Source organism: Balaenoptera ricei, chromosome 7 (assembly GCF_028023285.1).
Source record: "Balaenoptera ricei isolate mBalRic1 chromosome 7, mBalRic1.hap2, whole genome shotgun sequence".
Taxonomy (NCBI): Eukaryota; Metazoa; Chordata; class Mammalia; order Artiodactyla; family Balaenopteridae; genus Balaenoptera; species Balaenoptera ricei.
In genome coordinates, this window is record NC_082645.1 from 112887631 (window position 1) to 112908804 (window position 21174).

General features: G+C 43.6%; 2 protein-coding genes across 18 annotated transcripts in view; one reads left to right on the forward strand and one right to left on the reverse strand.

The window, feature by feature from the left end:
• SP110 (SP110 nuclear body protein) overlaps window positions 1-11962 on the reverse strand; it is a 47603-nt gene extending 35641 nt beyond the window's left edge. For all 9 annotated transcript variants that reach the window (XR_009504320.1, XR_009504319.1, XR_009504321.1 and 6 more), the window contains exons 1-6: window positions 11884-11962; window positions 9418-9565; window positions 7638-7806; window positions 5216-5482; window positions 3700-3783; window positions 1693-1770 (exon numbers count right to left, since the gene is read on the reverse strand). Coding sequence is in view for 6 of the 9 variants with exons in the window: in XM_059928898.1 (XP_059784881.1) it covers window positions 1693-1770; window positions 3700-3783; window positions 5216-5482; window positions 7638-7806; window positions 9418-9555 (736 nt within the window). In the remaining 3 variants the exon portion in view is untranslated. The remainder of the gene's footprint in view (window positions 1-1692; window positions 1771-3699; window positions 3784-5215; window positions 5483-7637; window positions 7807-9417; window positions 9566-11883) is intronic.
• Window positions 11963-11980: 18 nt separating this feature from the next.
• The window catches only part of SP140 (SP140 nuclear body protein), a 76547-nt gene continuing 67353 nt past the window's right edge, over window positions 11981-21174 (forward strand). For 2 of the 9 annotated variants that reach the window (XM_059928885.1, XM_059928889.1), the window contains exons 1-2: window positions 11983-12131; window positions 16021-16173. In XM_059928885.1, coding sequence (XP_059784868.1) covers window positions 16142-16173 — 32 coding nt within the window. In that variant the 5' untranslated portion in view covers window positions 11983-12131; window positions 16021-16141. Of the gene's footprint in view, window positions 12132-16020; window positions 16174-21174 lie in introns of all 9 variants that reach the window. The other 7 variants (XM_059928892.1, XM_059928888.1, XM_059928884.1 and 4 more) reach the window with 7 other exon arrangements.

Here is a 21174-nt window from a genome sequence, read left to right on the forward strand (position 1 = left end):
CTGAAATTCTAAAGTGGCAGAGGCGAGAGAGAAGTGAAGAAATGGAGACAATAAGTTTAGGTAACTCATTTCTAGAAGTTTGGTTGTGAAACGGAGGGGAGAGCTATGGAGGCTGCTGAAGTGAGATGAGGATCAAGAGAAAGTTCCTGTTATGAACTGTGATAGGCTTGGGCATTGGCTGAATGAATGTCCTTGTGAGAGGGAGATGCTGAATTCTTGGGGAAGAGAAGGGACCATGGATACTGTCAGAAGAGGTGGAAGGATTGCCTTGGAGAAAAAGAAGGAACTGGAAAGGAGAGGAAAGATGCAGTTGGGGTTTGCAGGGTGGGAGCAGGAAGTGACGGAACTCCCATCTGATTTTTTTCTATGAAACAGGAGGAAAGGTCATCTGTTATGCAAAAAAGGGGGCAGTGAGGCATCAGAGGTTTGAAAAAAATTGCTCAAGGTTTGAAAGGATTGTCACAGGAAGTGGAGCTGTGACGCCGTGTGGAGGGATCATTTGTGCTGGAATCACGAAGACACAGTGGGTACGCGCTGCTCAGCTGTGTGCCTCTCCCCAGCAGTGCCTGATTTCAAATGCAGGAAGTGTGCGGGAAGCAGACAATAGTTTCCTCGAACATCTGCCAGAGAGTTCTAGGAAAAGACAGAGAGGCACGGCAGGTGAAGATAGCAGAAGGTTACTGAAACGATGGATCTTCAACTCTGAACTGGTAAGAAGGGTCATGAAAGAAATGCAGATGATGGATTGGAGAAGAGAAAGGCCAGTGGACTGGTCACCCAAATGAGATTGAAGGACAGCTGCAGAGGAAACAAATTGTAAGGAAGAAATCAGGGAGGGATATTTTTGAATTCATTTTTATAGATTGGGCTGAGAAGGAGAGATCAGAAGTTGAACAATAGTTATAGAAGGAGCAAATTTCAAGCATTAAGTGTCAAAAAAAAAAAAGGAAATCTCAAATTAACTATTGGGAAGTTGAGCCAGGTTTAAATGATGAAAAGGCCTGTGGATCGCCTTTGGGTTCGGGAGGGCAAGAATGGGTGGGGAGAAAAGGTCACTGGAAATAAGCAGAAGAAGGATTTGAGAGGTCAGAATATTGGATGGGTCTGTTATCCACATGTACCTTGAAGATGTCCAGGATGATGGCAGGACTTGAAGTGACAGAAAGACTCTAAGTCAGCCTTGAGTTCTTCCAGGGAGCAGTGGGGAAGTCAACAGATGATAGTGATGAAAAGGGAGTGAGCATTTCACTTGAATGGCTAAGCCTCAAAGGAGGGGATGGGGAGCAAGGGGCCGGGTGGGGCAGTGTGTAGCAAGGGGTGGCATCAAACCTGCCTTCAGCCACGGGGTGAGGGGCAGTAGAAAATATGCGGCCTTGTCTTAAGAGGAAGCAGAGTCCTCTTGGGGAACCAACTTTCAGTTAAAGAGGGAAGTGCGACTAACTCTATAAGAAGTCGTGTGTGTGGGAGACCTCGATGGTTTCAGAACAAACAATTCCGATGGGTGCATATTTCAATGGCCCTAAGTGCCTTCTCGTTTCCCTATAATTTTCATGAAGGCCTTAGAGGAAGACGCAGTGAATGGGAAACAAACTGTATTAGGCATGATGACTATAATCACCTAGTGGGTGCTTATGATAAGATGCAGCTCCAAATTCACCCTCCTGAGATCTTCAGGAGAAAGGCAATCCTTACCTTTCTTGCTGGGAGGTGCCCTGGATGCCTCCTGGAGCTCCTTTGGGTCACTTGGTTCAGGAGCATCGTCTCTTATCACTGACAAAAAATATATAATTCACTTTAGAACTCAGCACAGGCTGACGAGAAAGTGCTGAGGGAGATTGGTGGGAGAGCCAGAGGGCGGAGAGCACCTACAGCACAGGTCTGGGGACTCGCCAGGGTTCCCTGGCTCTGCCTTGGTTTGATCAACTTGTGATTACTGCTACCTGTGTGATTATCACAGTGAACCAGGGAACAACCGCCTCGCAGAGGAGGGCTCAGTTTGAGCCCTTTAGAAAGGTTTCCCTTTCTCAGTGGAAGAGAAGTACAAAGGCCCTCAGCAGCTAGTGTGCGTGGTGATCTTGAATTCTGACGGCCACAATGAGGATGAATGCTTTTGCCATGTGTAAAGTACATGCTATTGCTTAGATGTCTGTGATGTGATCTTTCTAAACTGCTGTATCTGTGATTATTTCATCTTGAGAAATAGTGAAGGAGGTTAAGTGCCCTATGTATTTCCACCTATTTGCTGTCGAAGAAAGCAGGGGTCAGCTTGTACTTGCCAGTACCTGCTAGCAGCAAGAATATACAAAGTCCCTCTAGCTTTTGCTGCACGAAGAAAGACAGAAGGACTTGAAGCCATGACAGATAAAGACCCATCTCACAAAAGGCAGTCACTTCCTTGTTTACACAAGGCTGTGAGATCTGCCTCAAATTCCATCTTACATAGGAATAGCTAACTGAGGCAGCTAGCAAGCAGTCGTTAGACTTTAAAAATGATTTATTTCATTTCAAATTATTTAAATATCTTAAAAATCCCAATGATGTAAAAATGATGAGGGTTGAATGTGAAAGTTCCCCCAGTCAGGGTGAGGGCTGGGAAGGAGGACCATCCGTGTCTGGAGCACCAATTCAGTGTTTTTGTTTGCTTTGCATTTTGATGCAGCAGTTTGGACCTTTACCTTCTTGAAGTGGCCTCAGAGAGTGGCTGAGTCTAATAGTCCTGCCATGACTCAGCCCCTTGTCCTTTCCCCGGGGTTCCCACCACATTGCCTCCTGGCAGATGAATGTTCTCCCTTTGCAGACCCCTTAGGGGTGTTTGGAGTCCAGGTCATGATACTGAGCAGGACACTGTGGGGCTCGTGGGCACAAAAGCCTTTCTGTGTCCCCCATTTCTTGATTATAGGAAATAGGCTTCATTCAGCCTCCATGACCTTCCCTGAGTTCCAACCAGCAGGTTCAAACAGATGCTAATTAGGGAAGGGAGGGGATGTGGAGATAAGGGAGGACCGGGTGAAAGAAACAATAGTGCAGCCTTGGGGCAGGGTCCTGGTTCCCCCTCAAGGGATACGCATAAGAGTAGCTTTGAGCTGTTTTGCAGATACTGAAACCCCCACCAGGTGGAAGAAGTTAACGGGATGTTGCCCACAAGCACACAGACCCCAGACCGGTTGAAGCCAGAAGGCTGAAGATGCTGACTCCCACTTACGTCACCACCAACCAATCAGAAGAAGGTCCACGAGCTGATCACGCCCCCTTTGAACTATTACTATGAAACCTCTCACTACCCCCTCCAAGTTGGGACACACAGTTTTGAGGGCACTAACCTGCTGTGGCCCCCTTTGCCTGGCAAAGCAATAAAACTATTCTTTTCTGCTTCACCCAAAACTCTGTCTCCGAGATATAAATCGATGTCTGGGTATAGAGGCTGGATTTGGCTTCAGCTGGGCAAGTACTAATGGGGCTCCTGTCCCTTGCCCTCAGTGCCGTCTCCTGGTCCACCTTTCCCAGACCTGTCCCCCTCGCCCTCCCCAGGGACTCTCTCTCCCTTTCCAAGCTCCCGAGGACGGGCTGAGCAGCAGGATCTGGGCCAAGATGGTGATGGAGAGCGGAGAGGAGAAGCCCGTGCCTGGATGATCCAAATGGCTTCTCCTCGTGGGAGATGCGAAAGCTAAGGTGAGCCTAAGTTGTCCAAATCAAGATTACCTGGTACGGGGCCTGATGCAGCACAGGACATCTCTTGAGTGTCTTCTTTATCTTTTATTTGGGGAATCAGGTTGTCACTGGACACTGAGCAGAGGGAGAAAAGGAATTTCAGATCCGAGGACCCAAGAGCAGGAACCAGAAGTGGGAGGAACAAGAACAATCTATTCCAGCAGGTAAAAATGATGGGCCAACCAAACACCAAGGCCCCTCGAGGGTGGGGGAGGGGGACAGGGAACAATTATTTCCTTTCTTTCTTTCTTTTTTTTTCTTTTTTTCTTTTTTGGCTGTGTTGTGTGGCTTGCGGAATCTTAGTTCCCCAAAAAGGGATCGAACTTGGGCCCATTGCAGTGAAAGCGCCAAGTCTTAACCACTGGACTGCCAGGGAATTCCCCAATCGTTTCCTTTCAATCAGTCACTTACTAATTTAATAACGCAGACACTTTTTTTTTTCCTTTGAAAATCTAGAAGATGGACTCTTCCATTGTTATTGGCTTTGGGGTTATGCTAACCTTATTTGGATGGTATTTTTTAGATGGGTGGAGAAAACATCTGGACCAAACAGGGCCCTTTATTCTCGGTATTGGAGAGCTCAGAACCCATGATACCATTTTTGACAGCAGCCAATAATATTCCACAGTTACATTTAATGTAATCAAAGTCCTTTATCCTGATGGTTGGGGGAGATAAATGACACAATTTTAGAAGCTAATCAGGTCCAGCAACCTTTAAACATTTTATCATCTTTTCTAATAATTTCAATAACCTCCAAACCATATAAAAATGAATATGGTTGAAACTGAAAGGTCCCTGTAATCAGAGGGTGAGCAGTCAGTAAGCACTGAGGGTGGGTGTGTTGCACAAGTTACTTTTCAGTTCAGAACAGTGTGTTTTGAGTGTTGGTTTGACAGGGCTCTTGGACGTGACAGCATCAAAGTGGCTGTGGTGGCATCCCTGACAAGAGGTCCTGAGCCGTGTTGGTGCGTCGGCCCCCCTCTCGTTTTTTTCCTTGTCACTCCCAGTTCTTTTTCCTGGGGCTCCTGCCACAGCCCTCTTGGCTTGTAGGTGTGTGTCCTCCCTTCACAGCCACCTTGAGCTGGGCAAATCGGCCCCAAGCAACACTGCCTGAACAGGGACAGGGTAGCTTGGGCGTCTCTTGTGAATTTTCATCACTTATTTGGGATGTCAAGTTGTCATTGGTCATTGAAGACAAGAAGAAAAATCACAGGTTACAGGGACAGGGTGTCAGGGAGGAGAGTGGAAAAAATGTCAGGGGCGGGCAGAGTACCAAGGGCCAAAGGGCAAAGGGTTGGGCTCTTCTAGGGGTGAGAAGCAGGTGTTCTGGGCTCTGGGGCTTACCCAGGCCCCTGGCAGTGCCCACCACCCTTCTTGGAAAGAGCTGTGTATGGTGGTGCGTGCACGGGAAGGAGTAGATCAAAAAGACAGGACCCTGAGGTTCTAGGGCCACAGGCACCCGAGGCTGGGGCTGCACAGGTGTTGGACAGCGTCTGTTTCTCACCTGGAGTGAGCCTTCCTTCCTGGATGATTCCGGGGAGAGCCACGGTGAGGCCAGCAGGGCTGGGCTGCTCGTGCAGGATCTCAGCGCTGGGCTGGGCAGGTGCTCCGGGCTTGCTGACACTGGGTGAGCAGGGCGGGAGGCCCAGTGGGGGGTGTTGGCAGGTGGGCAGCGGCAGCAGTGCCCAGGGGGAGCTCCTTCCTGCTGGGTTGGCTGCGGCTTCGAGAGGAATCGTTGTGATTCTGCTCCACCCTCCGTTGGAAATGACAACTGGGATTGGCGAAGGATCACACATTAGTACCTCGGAATTATCTGGAGAAGGGGATTTCTTTATACTTGACGTTCAATAGGACAAGGGCGTGGAGTCTTTCACTCTCTCACAGGTGCGTAGAACTGAATCATCATCACCTTCGTCCATTTGTGGCCCCTTTAGATTTTCTTTCTTTGATTTGAACATTTAGTGCTATAACAACTGCTTCTCACCTCTGATCTCATACCAAAGTGGTTTCACACATGAAGCTGAGATTGACTTCGTACCCAGGGATTTATTTTCTTTAGTGTTGGCTTCAGATTTTAGACAGTTACGTACAATGCTATAATGTTAAATGTCATCCTTGTTTTAAGAAATAAATATCTCACATCTCCCTGGAGCAAATAGGAGACAATACAAATTCCTTCGCACAGTGTATTAGGACCTCTATATTCTGGTTTCTGCTCATTTCTGCAGACTCCGTTTCCATGCCTTCTTGCCTTGCACCCTGTGATCTGGCCACACCAAACTTCTCTCCCATCCCCAATACCCCAGGCCCTGGGCTTTCTGCATGCCGTTCCCCTGCAAGGCCAGGGTCGGGTTTCTCTTATGATTCTACTCTATTTATTTCAGAAGTAAAGTTGTCTCAACCCGTGAACAAAAAAAGGAAAGTAAGGCCAGATTTTAGAGAGGGTCCCAGAACAAAATCACAGAGTTGGATCCAGAAGGATGCTTGAGCTCAGCCAGGCCGGGGGTGTGGGGTGGGTTGGAGGTACCTATCAGTGTGTGGGTCCCTCTGACTCTTAGATTTACTTAGCCTGGCCTTTGAGCACATATTTCTCCCAGCACTGCCCTGATCCTGCCAAGAGCTCAGGCCCACGTGCAGCTGCGCCTGCCTCGGGGAGGACTCTTCTCTTTTGCTGCTCCTTTAGCTCAAGGAATCATTTCTCCCTTTGAGGAGGAGCCTCTTAATGGGAAAATGTCAAAGACCAGATGAAGAGCTGTCAACAGTGGTGACTCCACTAATAAGAATGTCACAATTCAGTGTGATCTACCGGTCCTTCCCTTGTTGTTCTCAGATAAATGAACCACGTACTTTGACTAAACTAAGTGATTTTACTGCCTGTTCCTCTTACTCTTGCTACTTTCTTCCCAGCAACGTCATTGCTCTTTTTATACTCCTTTACTTATGCAGCCCTTTCTCTTTCTCAAGGAACTTCATTCTCTACTTCTTTCTCATACCCTCTCTTTCTATCTCTATGTCCACAATTCCCCTTCCTTCCTCTTTAGCTACCTTTCTTCCCTCCTCTAGCTTTACAATCTGCCCTCCAGCTGTCCTCATTTAAAATAGTGATCATAATCTTGGAACCTGGAATTAGGAGACCCAAGTAGGACTCTTGGCTCTGCACTTAACAGACAAGGAACTTTGGGAAAGTTATTCTGAGCCTTAATTTCCTTATGTGTCGTATGGGGATAATAATGACTTCATAGGATTGTTTTAAAGATGACATAAGATAATCATATAAAGTGCTTGGGCTAATGCCTGGCACATAGTAAGCACTCAAAAAACAAACAAACAAACAAACAAAAAAACCCCAAACCAAACCAAACCAAAACAAACAACAACAAGGACCTACTGTGTAGCACAGGGAACTATATTCAATATCTTATAATAATCTATAATGGAAAAGAATCTGAAAAAGAATATAAATATATATATATATATATATCTGAGTCACTTTGCTGTACATCTGAGACTAACACAACATTGTATATCAACCATACTTCAAATAAAAAGATACTTATTATTATCCATCCCTATCCATTTCTCTTCCTCTCTAGCTCTCCTTGTCCCTCTGCCAGACTTGGTCTCTGTCACTTTATGCATTCCCTTCCCTAGAGACTGTCCAGTATGCTAAATTGTACAATTTCCCCCCAACTCATAGAACAGGTAAGACAGAAATATTTGTGTCCTCTAGAAATTCATCTTAAAGAACCAGGGCCAGGGGCTGCTTTTCCTGCCACACTCGTGAGAGAGAATGGTCCATCTCTTCCCAAAGAGAAAGTGGGCAGTTCAAGTGCATATTCCACAAGGCAGAAAACCAGCCCAAACTTTTAGCGTAGCAACTTCTATCATGTTTCTATAGCCCCAAAGTTATTCAAGAAGCCTCATACCCCTTTTGAAGCTCTTGAGAGTCGTCATCAAGTTGGGGTATTCACTCAGGTTTATTCGGCTGAACAACAACTCCAGAAATGACAGACTAAACGTATTCTCCAGTTGAGTGAGGATGTTGTACACGACCCTGGATAAAGGGACCAGATTTCTACAGGCTTCCAGAGATTCCTTAAAAAGTGGAGTAAAGGATTATTATAAATGATTATAAAATGGAATGGAGATTTATTACACACTTGTGGTTTTCTAAGCTCTAAGAAAGTGATTTTGCTCTCTTAAGAAGGAATTTTGTGCAAAATGTCAATAGTCAAATTCTCTAACATAGAGAAATCACAGTTCCACACGTTTACTTTTGGAGCTTCATATATATTGGGATGGTTAGTCACAGGAATTCAGCATTCTTGAAAATAAGGCTCTTGTGAACCTTATTTGAGGTATATTTGAGGGAAGAGAGAAATGTTAAGGAAGGAAAGTGGAGTCAAAGGCTGCTACTGTGTAATTCTCCAAGGCTTTGGGCAGGACTCTTCAGCAATGGACCTAAGAGTTGGTCACAAGTGGCAACTCTGTGGATTGCTTGTTAGCCTCTGCTCTCTCTTTCCTTCTCTCTTGGACTTGAAATGGCCTACATGGGAAATCAGAGAAGTCCTCCTGATGAGAGGTTGGCCAAAAGGAGAAACATGGCAGGAGAGAATCAACTACAAAATACTTACTGAGAAATGACTAGGCTCTGTGAGCTTATCCGAGGGTACCTAGCAACAGATAAGACCAACATGGTGCTACCCGTGTTGGGGGAGGGGCACTGTCAGGTGGAGAAGATGGGCGTTAAATAATAAACACAAATTTAAAAAATACTCAATTCCTATTGATAGCAGTGTTATGAAGGGAAAGCATGGATTGCTATGGGGAAGAATAACGAGGGGGTCTTAATTAGATGAGTGGGTCAAGGACCCTCTCTGAGGAGTGACATCTGAGTTATGATCTGAAAAACGGTTGGATCCAACCAGGCCAAGACTGGGGGAAGATTGTTCTACCAGTCCTAGCATTTTTCTGGGCTTGGGGCTCAGGAAATGCTTTAAACAACCAAAATTATATGAAAAGAGTGCCATTTTTGTCCACATAGCCATATCTCCCACTGCCTGTCTTGCTTCACATCAGAATGGACTGTGGGTCACAAGCTCTTAAGCGTTGGGATGGTACCCTTAGTGGGTTGAATGGTGCCTCCTCATATCCAAAGATATGTCCGCTTGAAACATGTGAAAGTAACCTTATTTGGAAAAAGGGTCTTTGCAGATGTAATTAAGTTAAGGATCTTGAGATGAGACCATCCTGGATTACGGTGGGCCCTAAATCACAGTGACGAGTGTCCTTGTAAGAGAAGAGAGAGGGAGAAGACACAGAGAGGAGAAGGCAGTGTAGAGATGGAAACAGCGAGTTAAGTGATGTTTCTGTGAACCAGCTTTACCACGGATTGCTGGCACCACCAGAAGACAGGAGAAAGTCAGGGAATGGACTGTCCCTCAGAGTCTCGAGAAGGAATCAACCCAGCCAACACCTTGAGTTTGGACTTCTAGCCTCCAGAACTGTGAGAGAACACATTTCCTTGTTTTAAGCCATCTGGTGTGAGGTCTCCTACCCTGGACACCTTCTTTCCCTGGTAATGACCATTTTTGTCTGGAACTTCCAAATTCTAGAAGCCCTGGGGTGTTGTGGTTTGAGACCTCAATGATCCGGCATTCTTGGTGGGGGCTGGGTTGCCATGGCAAAGCGGTCAATGTGACTTACCTGGTACAGGCTCTCGGTGATGAAGAAGTTGTCTCGGAGGCCTTCGAAGAAGGGAAATGGCTTGTTTATGGCATAAGCAATCTCCAGCTTCTGATGTATAAAGTGCTGTAGAAGAGCCTCTTTCAAGGCCCTGGTCATGGTGAATCTCCTACGGAAGATGCACAAGAAAAATAGAGAAGCAAAGACTTTGAGGAGTTAGGGGAGCTGCTCTCCGTGTTGTACAGGCATCTCGAGACAGGCATTCTGGTCCCAAAGGCATCCCTTAGCAATCTGAAAAGCCACATCTGCCAAAAAGACTCATGGGTATAGGAAGCAGTGACAATACTCAGCAACAACAGAAGCTGAAAGTGACCAACAATGTGACACTGAAATCCCAAAGGGGCTGCTGGTACTAAATAGAGCTACTATTTACCGTGTGCTTCCTGCACGCCAGACTGTGTACTAAGAGTTTCACATGCAGTAACTTATCCAATCTTCACAAAACCCTTTCAGTTTGGATTGCACCTATTTATATTGTCAAGGACGCTGAGACATAGAGAGGTTTAATAACTCTCCCTAAGTTGCAAAACTTGGAAGTGGTAGAGAGGGACGAATTCCAGTTTTCTGGTTCCAGGTGTGTAGTCTTAAGTACTATGGTCTGTGGCTACATTGAACTGAGTTAACCAAGATTGCCGGGACTCAGTTTAAGTATACACTAACAATGCTCACACAAAAGGGAATGCTCAAAGACGAGTAGGAAGATGGAAATCTGATAATATTTAGAAACTTTATTAAACCACCTACCATCTCTGACACACAAACAGGCCTGACATAAATAAGAACATGAAGGATGTGAAAGGCATGATTAGCAAAGGTGACTTGACTGACTTATTTTATGTATCAATTTCACATCTCAGAACAGACATGTCTTTTCCCATGCCCATGCGACATTACAATATTTGACCATTTGTAGGCCATGAGAAAATATCGATAAGTTATAATAGGAAGAAAATGTACCTATGATATTCTTGACAAATTGTTAAGAAAAAGGAGTCACTAACAAAAAATTCGATCATCTAGAGATTTTTTTAAAAACAAAACAAACATGGATCCCATTTTTCCAACTTCACTTTGTGTCGAAGAAAAAGTTGAACTGTTAATTAATGACTATTTCTAGGGATTTAATCCCAGTGGCAGATTGAGTACCCCTGTCTCTTTCTCCTCATTCCCAAATACTTAAGTTTAACAGAAAAAAATATACATTGTAAAAAACAATCATCCACAACAGTACTAGAAAACAAGAGAAGATGCCATAGGGGGTCTATAGTTGTGATGAAATCCTAGAAGATAGAGAACAGATGGGAAAGGAATCCACCGTTCACCGTCTGCATAGGGGAAGGATATTGCAAAGATCAGCACAGAGCCAGAAAACACCAGAATGATCACATGCTAAGAAGAGGAAGGGGCCCTGGATGACTAATTATACTACAGCATTCAGAATAGAACATCCTCCATAACCCTCATTCTTCATCTGTTATGATTGCCAAGGATGAACATGAAGCACAGAGAGGTTAGGTAACTAGCCCGAGGTATTTGGTGGCCGGGCAGAGCTCATCTGACCAAAGTCCCATTTCTCACCAGTGCATTTTACCATGTCTTATATATGAGCATTCAGGTTTGTATTATGTAAAGGGGTCTGAAAAATGAATAGGCAAAGTCAAACGTTCAGTACGAAAAACAAAGCAAAAGACATAAACAGGCAATTGAGTCAAATGCACAATGAATATGTAAAAAGCATGGTAACTCACTAGTAGTCGGAACAGTGCAAACAAAAATAATTTAATAACGTTTGCCTATCAAATTGGTCAAGAGAAAAATAATAGCAATAATCATAGACAGTCCTGGTGAAGATGTAAATAGGTCCAAACTTTCTGGAGGTTAACTTAGTAATCAGTACCAAAAACTCTAAAATATGTATTCCCTTGAGTCCTAAATTCCACTTCTGGGAATTTATTTCAAGAAAATTATCATGAATGTGCTTAAAGAAAAGATATTAAAAAGTTAATACACTCTAGAGGAAATTAAACGTACTCTCCTTATTTTCTCTTTCCCACTGGCTTCCCAACTACCTCTAGTCACTTGTACAATGAACAATGAATGAGTTGCCCTTTTGGGGCAGAGTGCAGGATCACTCTGCATGGACAAGGAAGGTACAGAGCAAATCTCAAGTTCCATCCACAATCCCAGGCTAGAATTCAGGGAAAAAATAACTGAACTGTGTGTTTGCTCCCCCTCTTCATCCGTCTTCTTTTTAACAGTCTCCTATTAAATCCCATATCCCCTCTCTACCTCTTTGGAAAACATTATGTAACAAAGAAAGAGCCTCACAGTTTAAACTGTTGAGTTTCACCCTGCAGCTGCTGCCAGGACATTAACTGTGAAAGCCAATCACCAAAAGTGAATAAAGCAGCCGAGAAGAAAACCCACCTGGATGCTGAGATTGCTATCTGTTCCTGCCCCCTTCCGGGTCCAGGGGCTGCCTGGGGATGGCTCCTGGGAGACTGCGAGAAGGGCAGGGAGATACCAGTGGGCGAAACAGGAAGTCTGTGCTTTGCCACACACGGTGAGGGCCAGGCTTCTGAGGAAAGGAAAGTGAAAGTAACTGGGCAGACGGCGCAGAGCTAAAGGCAAGGCCGCACGCGGTGCCTGCAGCCTCCCTCCACCTCCGGAAACTCGTGAGTTTCCCAGGGCATTTGGGGGTCGGGGGCGGGGGTTGCTGCCTATCGGGCCCATCCTGGGGAGGTGGATACAAAGGGGAGGAGGCATAGGGTCCAGCCCCAGGGTCCCCGGGAACTGGGAATCCACCATCTATTTGCCTCCTTACCCACTTTTATTTCCCCAGGACTCGTCCTCCTTCTGTACTTTTTGGGGTGATGAAAATGAACCTAAACTGAATTGTGGTGATGGTGATTGTTACACGACTGAATAAATTTACTAGAAATCATCAAACTTAAAAAAACAAACCAAAAAACAAAGGGGAGGTGCGGTGACTCGGAAATGCCTGTACTTTGTCAGGATAAAATTATTACCACAGAAAATTGAAATCAAAGGAAACCTGAATATAAGCTGAAATCATGCAGTGGCAGGCAGCAGAACTCCAGGCAGGAAAGTGTGTCGGAGCCAGGCTGGCAGCTGGGAGCTGGAAGTGTGTGGAAACTGGATCTAGGGCAGAGCCAGGGCCAGGAGAAGACTCTAGGGCAGCCACTGCGGAGAAGCAGGAAATGCCCCCTCTATATATCCGATTAAAGATTTCTTATGTGCGTTGGCATGTAGGGTCTGTGAGAAACCCTTTAATGTAGAAATCTGTTTAACTTTATTTAAATCAATGATTCTCAAATGTATTCGATCCATGGGTTCCCCCACCAGGACACCTATAAGGTGTCCTATCCCTCAGAAAAAAAGATGAGAAACGCAGTTCTAGGGTCCAAGAATCCTTGAAACTGAGGCTAACCTACATGGGCAAGAGCTCAATTTTATTGAAGTATAAAATGCATTCAACTTAAGTGTGCATGTTGATGAGTTTTAACAAATGTATTGGGTTGTCCAAAGTGTTCGTTCAGGTTTTTTCAAAACATCTTAAGGAAAAACCCAAACGAAGTTTTCGGCTAACCCGATAATTACAACCACAATTAAGATATAGACCATTTCCATCACCCCAGAAGGTTCCCTTGTGCCCTTTGCAGATAGCCTCCTCCCCAGCCCAGCATCAGGCAATCACTGATCTATGACGTCTATGATATCTGTGACTATCACTTTTCTATGACTACAGATTTGTTTTGCCTGTATTAAAGTTTTACATAAATGAAAACACACGGCACGCACTTTTTGAGGTATGGCTTCTTTTGCTCATAATAATGTCTGATCACCAGGATGTCACCAACATAACCGACCCGTGTGATGTTCTTTGAGAGGTCCAGGTGATCCAGACACAAGACAAAACTGTAAATGAATAATCTTATCTGCCAAGCGAGAATGAAAACGGTTTCTGATCCTCCTTTTTAATCAGAATGGAAAAAGACACATTTGTCAAATCGATGGCCACATACCATGACCTGGGCTGCGGACCTTTCTGCCTGGTCTGCCTATTTTCTGATTTCAGTCCTCCAGCCTTCTTATAAATTGTGTGAGCTACCCAATATACTTCTAAGAAATTGATTTTCTGTCTGAGTTAGTCCGAGTCAGTTTTGGTTACTTGTACCTCCAAATCCCAACTGATTAAAAAGTTGGTAACAGAGAGTGAATTGTGGGCAACAGATCTTCACAGAAACGTGATCCATCTGGGATGGGTTATCTGACCTGGTAGTGAGCAGCCCACTAGCGCTCAAAGATGGGAGTTTGGTAGACTACGGCGAGTTAATAGCAAAATAACTAATAGCACTGGATTGTGGTCAGGACCCTGCAATTCACACCTATATTCCAAGTGTCAGATCTCAGCGCACTTAACTAAGTGGAAAGAAATTCTTCAGGTGGAAAGAAAGCACTGACTTGCCTTCAGAGATTATCACCTACTTGACCTAAATCTGGGTGGGAGAACAGAGCAAGGAGGCAGGTCAGAATCTTCTCATCCCTCAGGTCATATGGAAGAAAAAGGAGACAACTCTCCCCCTCCATTAGGAGCCAGGGACCAACTGATGGTCATCAGTGGGCTTGATCCAGGCATCCCTGATCTTATCCCAGAGAGAATGATTCTCTAGTGAACACAGAGAAAAAAAGACAGTGGAAAACAGAAGCTAAAGTTCCTATTGTTATCTGGGCTAATGCAGGATATTGCCAAGTAAGATTTTCTTGTAAATTTGACAGGAATACTCTGTAAGTCCTAGTCTTACCACCATCAGCTGAGGAACACCAAAGGCCTTGTGCTTATAAGCAAAGAAGCTGGCATATTTATGTCAGCTGGTCTAGTCTGTGTCAGGCCTTGTCGGGGACACTGTGCCCAACGGAGGCCAAAAGCTGGGAACAGTGGTGTCCAACGGAGACATAGCTTACTAGCCTCTTTGCCCACCAACGTGAGGGAGAGAGAGGCAGGCAGTCCCACGTGTGTGTAGCAGCTGGTAGGCACACGAACCCTGCCCACTGGCCTCATCATGTCCTGGAATTTGGAATTTGTCCCAGCCAGATTTGTGTTCACTTTTTTGGGGGAAAGAGAACAGACAAGGGCAGAGGGGTAGAAATCTTTTGTCCCCTACCCTTGGCACACATATTTATGCAAATTTTCTAGCACATCTATAATGAGCCAGAAGAAGGCAGATTCAGTGGAACATACTTTGGAAACTTACTACTTTGAGGCTTCCCAGTTCTCACCTGCTTTAGCCCACGGCCCTGACCAAGACCTTGGATTCTACAGATACCTTGACTCCCGTTCATCTCTGTCTTTGACCCATTGTCCTGCCTGGGTTTCTAGTCCTCTGGTTTTGTTTATTAATTTTATTTGTGCTTTGCTCCCATTTCTTTATCTTTCAACTTTATGCCGATGCAGTGTGTTTTTCTAAGTTGCTCCAAATCCTTTACAAAATGAGGGCTGGGTATAAGTGAAAAAATTATGTACAAACATAAATGTAACACACTTGTTAGCTAGCATCATCACATTATTTTTTTTTAATTAATTAATTAATTTATTTTTGGCTGTGTTGGGTCTTCGTTTCTGTGCAAGGGCTTTCTCTATTGTGGCAAGCGGGGGCCACTCTTCATCACTGTGTGCGGGCCTCTCACTATCGCGGCCTCTCTTACTGCAGAGCACAGGCTCCAGACGCGCTGGCTCAGTAATTATGGCTCACGGGCCCAGCTGCTCCGCGGCATGTGGGATCTTCCCAGACCAGGGCTCGAACCCGTGTCCCCTGCATTGGCAGGCAGATTCTCAACCACTGCACCACCAGGGAAGCCCACATTATTCTTTAAGGTGTAGGTAGTCTCAGTTCCAAACCTTTCCTCATCTAATGAGAAGGCTGTCACTTTCTTTGAGATTTCAGTGGCTATTTGGAGCTCAGTTTTTTCCCAAACACTCCTGGCTACATTTGTAAAGTGCCCACGTATTCAAGAAAACTTAGACTTGCACATCAGGTTTCTCTGCCCAAACTTAGCACTTCCTTCTGGTTGTAGGAATTGGGAGGGTTCTTTCTGGCCTCTGGTTGCTTTCCAGAAATTTGAAGACTATTTTCCCCAGCATTTCGGCTCTCTGCAGTCCTGTGTCTGAACACTGGGTCTAACTCGTCCAGTGCAGGCTCAGTCCTGTGCTTGGCCCACCCATGGGCCTAAGAGAAGATCTGAAATGTCTGGCTTTTTTCATCTCACAGTCACTTTGGCAAGACGCAGGAGCAAATGTGGCATTTTCTTCCTCCCCCTCGCCACTATGCCATGTCACCTCAAAACAAATTTGATCTGTTTGAGTTCAAGAGACTTTCCTGCCCTCTTTCCTTTGCGGGAACGAGTAGTCGCCTCTCTTCTCTGGATGCCAGGAAATGGCCCCGCTCCTCCTCCCCGGGGCCGAGAGTGGGCGGAGGGAAGACCAGCGTGGTGGTGCAGCCACGTCAAACGGTTCAGCTATTTCACTTTCCTTTTACCCTTTAGGTGCCGCACCCGAGGGATCCATCAATGGGCAAACTTCCTTGTCAGAGCTCCTGGAAAGGACAGAGGCAGTGAAAATCTAATCAAGAGTGATCTTAGGCCAGCTCTATGGCCTAAGGAGAAGATGGCAAGTGCAGGTACCCCCCTCAGCTGCAGGTTAGTCCTGGCCCCCTGTGTCCAGCATCTCTCCTAAGGCTGGCATCTACACTCATTATTTCTGTCTTCCCAGCCTCGTTCTATAGGTATAAACAGAATGGATGACAAATCAATAAACAGTGAGGAAGTAAGATTTCAAAAAGTGCAGTGGATTAGCCGTTGCAGTGGAAACTTAAGGACACCCTGACTCACATCACCTTCTTCTTTTCTTGTAACTGCCATGCAGCTGGGTGGGCACTGTTGGAATTCCCTGGTCCCTCTGGGGCTTGCTACAAGGCTGGATGATTCATTGTGCCCTCTGAGCCCTCTCATTTCCCCCATAACCTCCTTGATCCCTACCTCCAAAGACAGCTCTGTCGGTAAGAGTCTTTTCAGACAAATTTACATCCAAATCTAACTCCCAACTGTTGTAAAACCTTTTTCTAGTTTCTGGGTAGTGGGGGACCAGTTTTGTCAGAGCCCATCTGTGTGGCCCTGAGTCTGAGAGTCAACTCCATACCTCTGAACACTCGATAAGAGGAACTGAAAGTAGATGGGGCTCAACATGCATGAATGCAAACAGGCAGGGAGGGAGCAGTTGCTTTTTCTATTCTGGGATGTATTACACATCTGGTTAGAGAAGGAGGGAAATTTGTCTTTTAAAAAGAGAAGATATTATTGTCAGCCATCGATCCATTATTGTTGGTAAAAATTAAAGCAATATTAAAGTGTGTGAAAACTCCTCTAAGCTGGGGCTATTTCTGGCGCTGGCTGGGCCCCAAGAAGGCAGCGGCATTGCTACTGGCAGCGGTGCAGTCTGGCAGGTCCTTAGCGCCCAGCATCCTTTCTCTTGGAGGGTGACAGTACATCCCGCCTCTGCTACCCACCTGCTCCTGAGAGATGGGAAGACGAGCCAGTGGAGCTCAAAGTCCAGCCAACCTTTGGCCTCCAGGCAGGAAAAGAAGGGCAGCGAGAGGTGAGGGTGGGGTAATGCTGACCTCATAGAATGGCTTAGGAGGTGTTGCTTCTGCTTATATTTTCTGGAAGAGATTATAGTTGAAATGGTTTGGTAGAATTCACTAGTGATACCATCTGGGCCTGGTACTTTCTTTTTTGGAGAGCTATTAATATTTGATTCAATTCCTTTAATAGATATAGGCCTATTCAGATGATCTATCTCTCTGTGTGAGTTTTGGCAGTTTGTTTCTTTTAAGGAATTTGTCCATTTTATCTTTTATCAAATTTGTAAGGATAGAGTAGTCCATAGTATTATTTCTTTATTATTTTTTAATGTTCGTGGGATTAATAGCGATGACCACTCTTTTGTTTTGATATTGGCAATTTCTGTCTTCTCTTTTTTTCTTTGTTAGCCTGGCTAGAAGTTTATCAATTTTATTGATTAAAAAAAATCAGCTTTTGGTTTTATTGATTTTTTTCCTAATGTTTTCCCGTTTTCAATTTTATTGATTATTACTCTAATTTTTATTATTTCCTGTCTTCTGCTTGAATGAGGCTTAAACTTCTCTTTCTTCTCTAGTTTCTTCAGAGGGAAGCTTAAATTATTGATTTAGATCTTTCTTCTGATATATACATTTGAATGCTACACATTTCTCTCTAAGCACTTTTGTGCTGCATTCCATACATTTTGTTAAGCTGTGTTTTCGTTTTAATTTAGTCCAAGTTATTTTTAGATTTCTCTTGAGACTTCTTCTTTGATCCTAGAAGTATGCTGTTTAGTTTCTAAGTATTTTGGAATTTTCTAGCTCTATTTCTGTTATTTCTACTTTAATTCCATTGTGGTCTGAGAACATAATTTTACTGATTTCTTTTCTTTTTAATTTGTTAAGATGAGTTTTACAGCTGAGAATGTGGTATATTTAGGTAAATATTCCACATGAACTTGAGTGGTGTGTGTATTTTGTCATTGTTGAATAGAATAGTCTATAGGTGTCAGTTAAATCAGATTAATTGATGGTGCTGTTCAGGTCACTGTATTCTTACTGACTTTCTGCCTACTTACTCTACCAATTACTAAAAAAAGGGTATTGAATTCTCCAAATCCAAGAGTGGATTTGTCTGTTTCTTCTTGTAGTTCTATCAATTTTTGTCTCATGTACTTTGATACTATTTTGTTAGTTGCCTACACATTGAGGATTGCTGAGTCTTCTTGGAGAAATTGACCCTTTATTTTTATATAATGCCCCTCTTTGTCTCTGACAATTTTCCTTGCTCTGAAGTCTTTCTCTGAAATTAATATAGCTACCACAACTTTCTTTTGATTAACGTTGTCATGGCATATCTTCAGCCCTTCACTTTTTTTTTTTTTAAATTAATTTATTTATTTTTGGCTGTGTTGGGTCTTCGTTTCTGTGCGAGGGCTTTCTCTAGTTGCAGCAAGCAGGGGCCGCTCTTCATCGCGGTGCGCGGGCCTCTCACTATTGCGGCCTCTCTTGTTGCGGAGCACAGGCTCCAGATGCGCGGGCTCAGTAGTTGTGGCTCACGGGCCCAGTTGCTCCGCGGCATGTGGGATCTTCCCAGACCAGGGCTCGAACCCGTGTCCCCTGCATTGGCAGGCAGATTCTCAACCACTGCGCCACCAGGGAAGCCCCAGCCCTTCACTTTTAACCTATCTATGTTTTATATTTACAGTGGCTTTCTTAAAGGCAACATATAGTTGGGTGTTATTTTTTTTCACTCTGTCAATTTCTGTCTTTTAATTGGTGTATTTAGACCATTCACATTTAAAGTGATTATTCATTTGGTGAATTAAAATCTACCATATTTGTAACTGTTTTTTATATTTTATAACTGTTTGTAACTTTTTTTTTATTTGTAACTGTTTTTTATTCATTGTACTTGTATTTGCTTCCATTTTTTCTTCCTTTCGTTTTCTGCCTTTTGGTTTTAATTGAGCATTTTGTGGCTCCATTTTCTCATCTCTCTTAGTATATTGACTATACTTCTTTTAAAACATTTTATTGGTTTCCCCAGCGTTGGCAATATATATTTACAACTAGCCATATCCACTGTAAATTACAATATACTGCTTCATGGTCAGTGCATGCATCTTACAACAAAATGTTACCAGTTCCTCCCTCCTGTCCTTTTTAACACTGCTGTCTGTCATTTCACTTATCCATTTACTATAAATCACATAGTTGTTCTTATCACTTTGAACAAACAGCTATTTCTTAGATCAACTTAGAATAGGAAAAAAATTTTTAATTATTTATTCCTATTCCTTTATTCCATTTATTCCTTCTCAGATGCTCTCCCTTTCTTCATGTAGATATGAGTTTCTGACCCATATCATTTTTCTTCTGCCTGAAGAACTTCTTTTAACATTTCTTTCATGGTAAATCTTCTGGCAATAAATTACCTCAGTTTTTGTTTGTTTGAGAAAACAGTGAACATAGTTAACCAAGTGCTGGCTCTGAATTCTTAATTTCAAAGGATATAAGAGTCCAGATTGGAGGGTTTTAAAAAAAATTTTTTTTATCACTTCAAATTTTTATCTACATTTTCTCTTGCATGGTTTCTGATGAGAAATCTGATGTGATTTTTATCCTTGTTTCTCCAAGGGTAAGGCTCCCTGCCCCCTCTCCCCCTCTCTTCCTTGGGGGAGACATTTTCTCTTTGTCTTTGGTTTTCTTCAGTTTGAATATGAAATGACTCATAGATACTTGGTATTTATCTAGTTTGGTGTTTGCTGAGGTTCTTCGATCTGTGGTTTGTTGTCTGTTATTAATTTTGGAAAATTTTTGGCCATTACTACTACCAATATTTCTTCTCCTCTCTTTTCTCTTTCTTCTCCTTCTGGTATTCCACTTATATATATCTATTCTTTTTGGTATTCTTGGATATTGTGTTCTGTTGTGTTTTTTTCTCCTTATACTTTTTCTCTTTGTATTTTAAGTAATTTCTATTGACATATCTTCAACTCATTGATTCTTCCTTCAGCCATGTCTAATCTACTGATAAGCGCATCAAAGGCATTCTCCATTTCTGTTGTAGTGTTTTTGATTTCTAGCATTTCCCTTTTCGTTATTTCTTTGAGTTTCCATCTTTTTCCTTACTTAGCCGTATGTTCTTGCATGTTGTCTGCTTTTGCCACTAGAGCCCTTAACATATTAATTAGTCATAGTTATTCTAAATTCCTGTCTGATAATTTGAAAACCTGTCATATCTGAGTCTGGTTTTGATGACTGCTTTGTCTCTTCAGACTGTTTTTTGTCTTTTGGTATGCCTTGTAATTTTTTTGAAAGCCAGATGTGATGTATCAGATAATAGAAACTGAGGCAAATAAATGTTTACTGTGAAGTTTTATGTTAGCCTGGCTAGGAGATGGGCCATGTTTAATGTTTTTTTCTGGCTTTAAGTGACAGAGGCTTCAAATTCCTCTAATGTTCTTATTTTGTGTCCCCTATTTTCTTTGGATTTCCCTAAGAGCTCATTAAATAGAGCCTTGCAGCTCTTTCAGCTGTAATCCTCCATTATTATACTGGAGCCCTATTGATGTAGTGGTAGGGTACTGGGGAGAGAAAGCATTCTTTAATCTTATGATTAAATCTCAATCTTGTAGTGGAACTGTGTTCCTGGACTGTAAATTTTAGAATGATTTCTTAGCTATTTCCCCTTCCCTCACCCCATTAAATGAGACAGAAGCCTAGAAGGAGCTGGATTTTGGTAACTGACCTTCCCCTAGGTCAGATAAGGCTTGGGCAAAGCGTTTTCTTCTGGAGAGTAGACCCTTGTTATGGAGAATGCTCTGGGCTGTTTTAAAAAGTTTCCTTTTCCCCTCTCCCTCTGCCAGAGCAGAGGATTTTTCTTGGCTCTTCACCATGAGTACCTGGTGGGGTTCCTGGAGGTAAAACCCACAAAAGATTGGGGGCTCTCCTAAGACAGTGGTCCCTAGGAGTTTCTCATTCTCATGTAAGTCCACACTCAGCCTCCAGCAAGTCATCAAACTTATCATTTAAGTGTTCCTATGGTCTGTGGCTCTAGTGGCTTCCATTCCAGGTA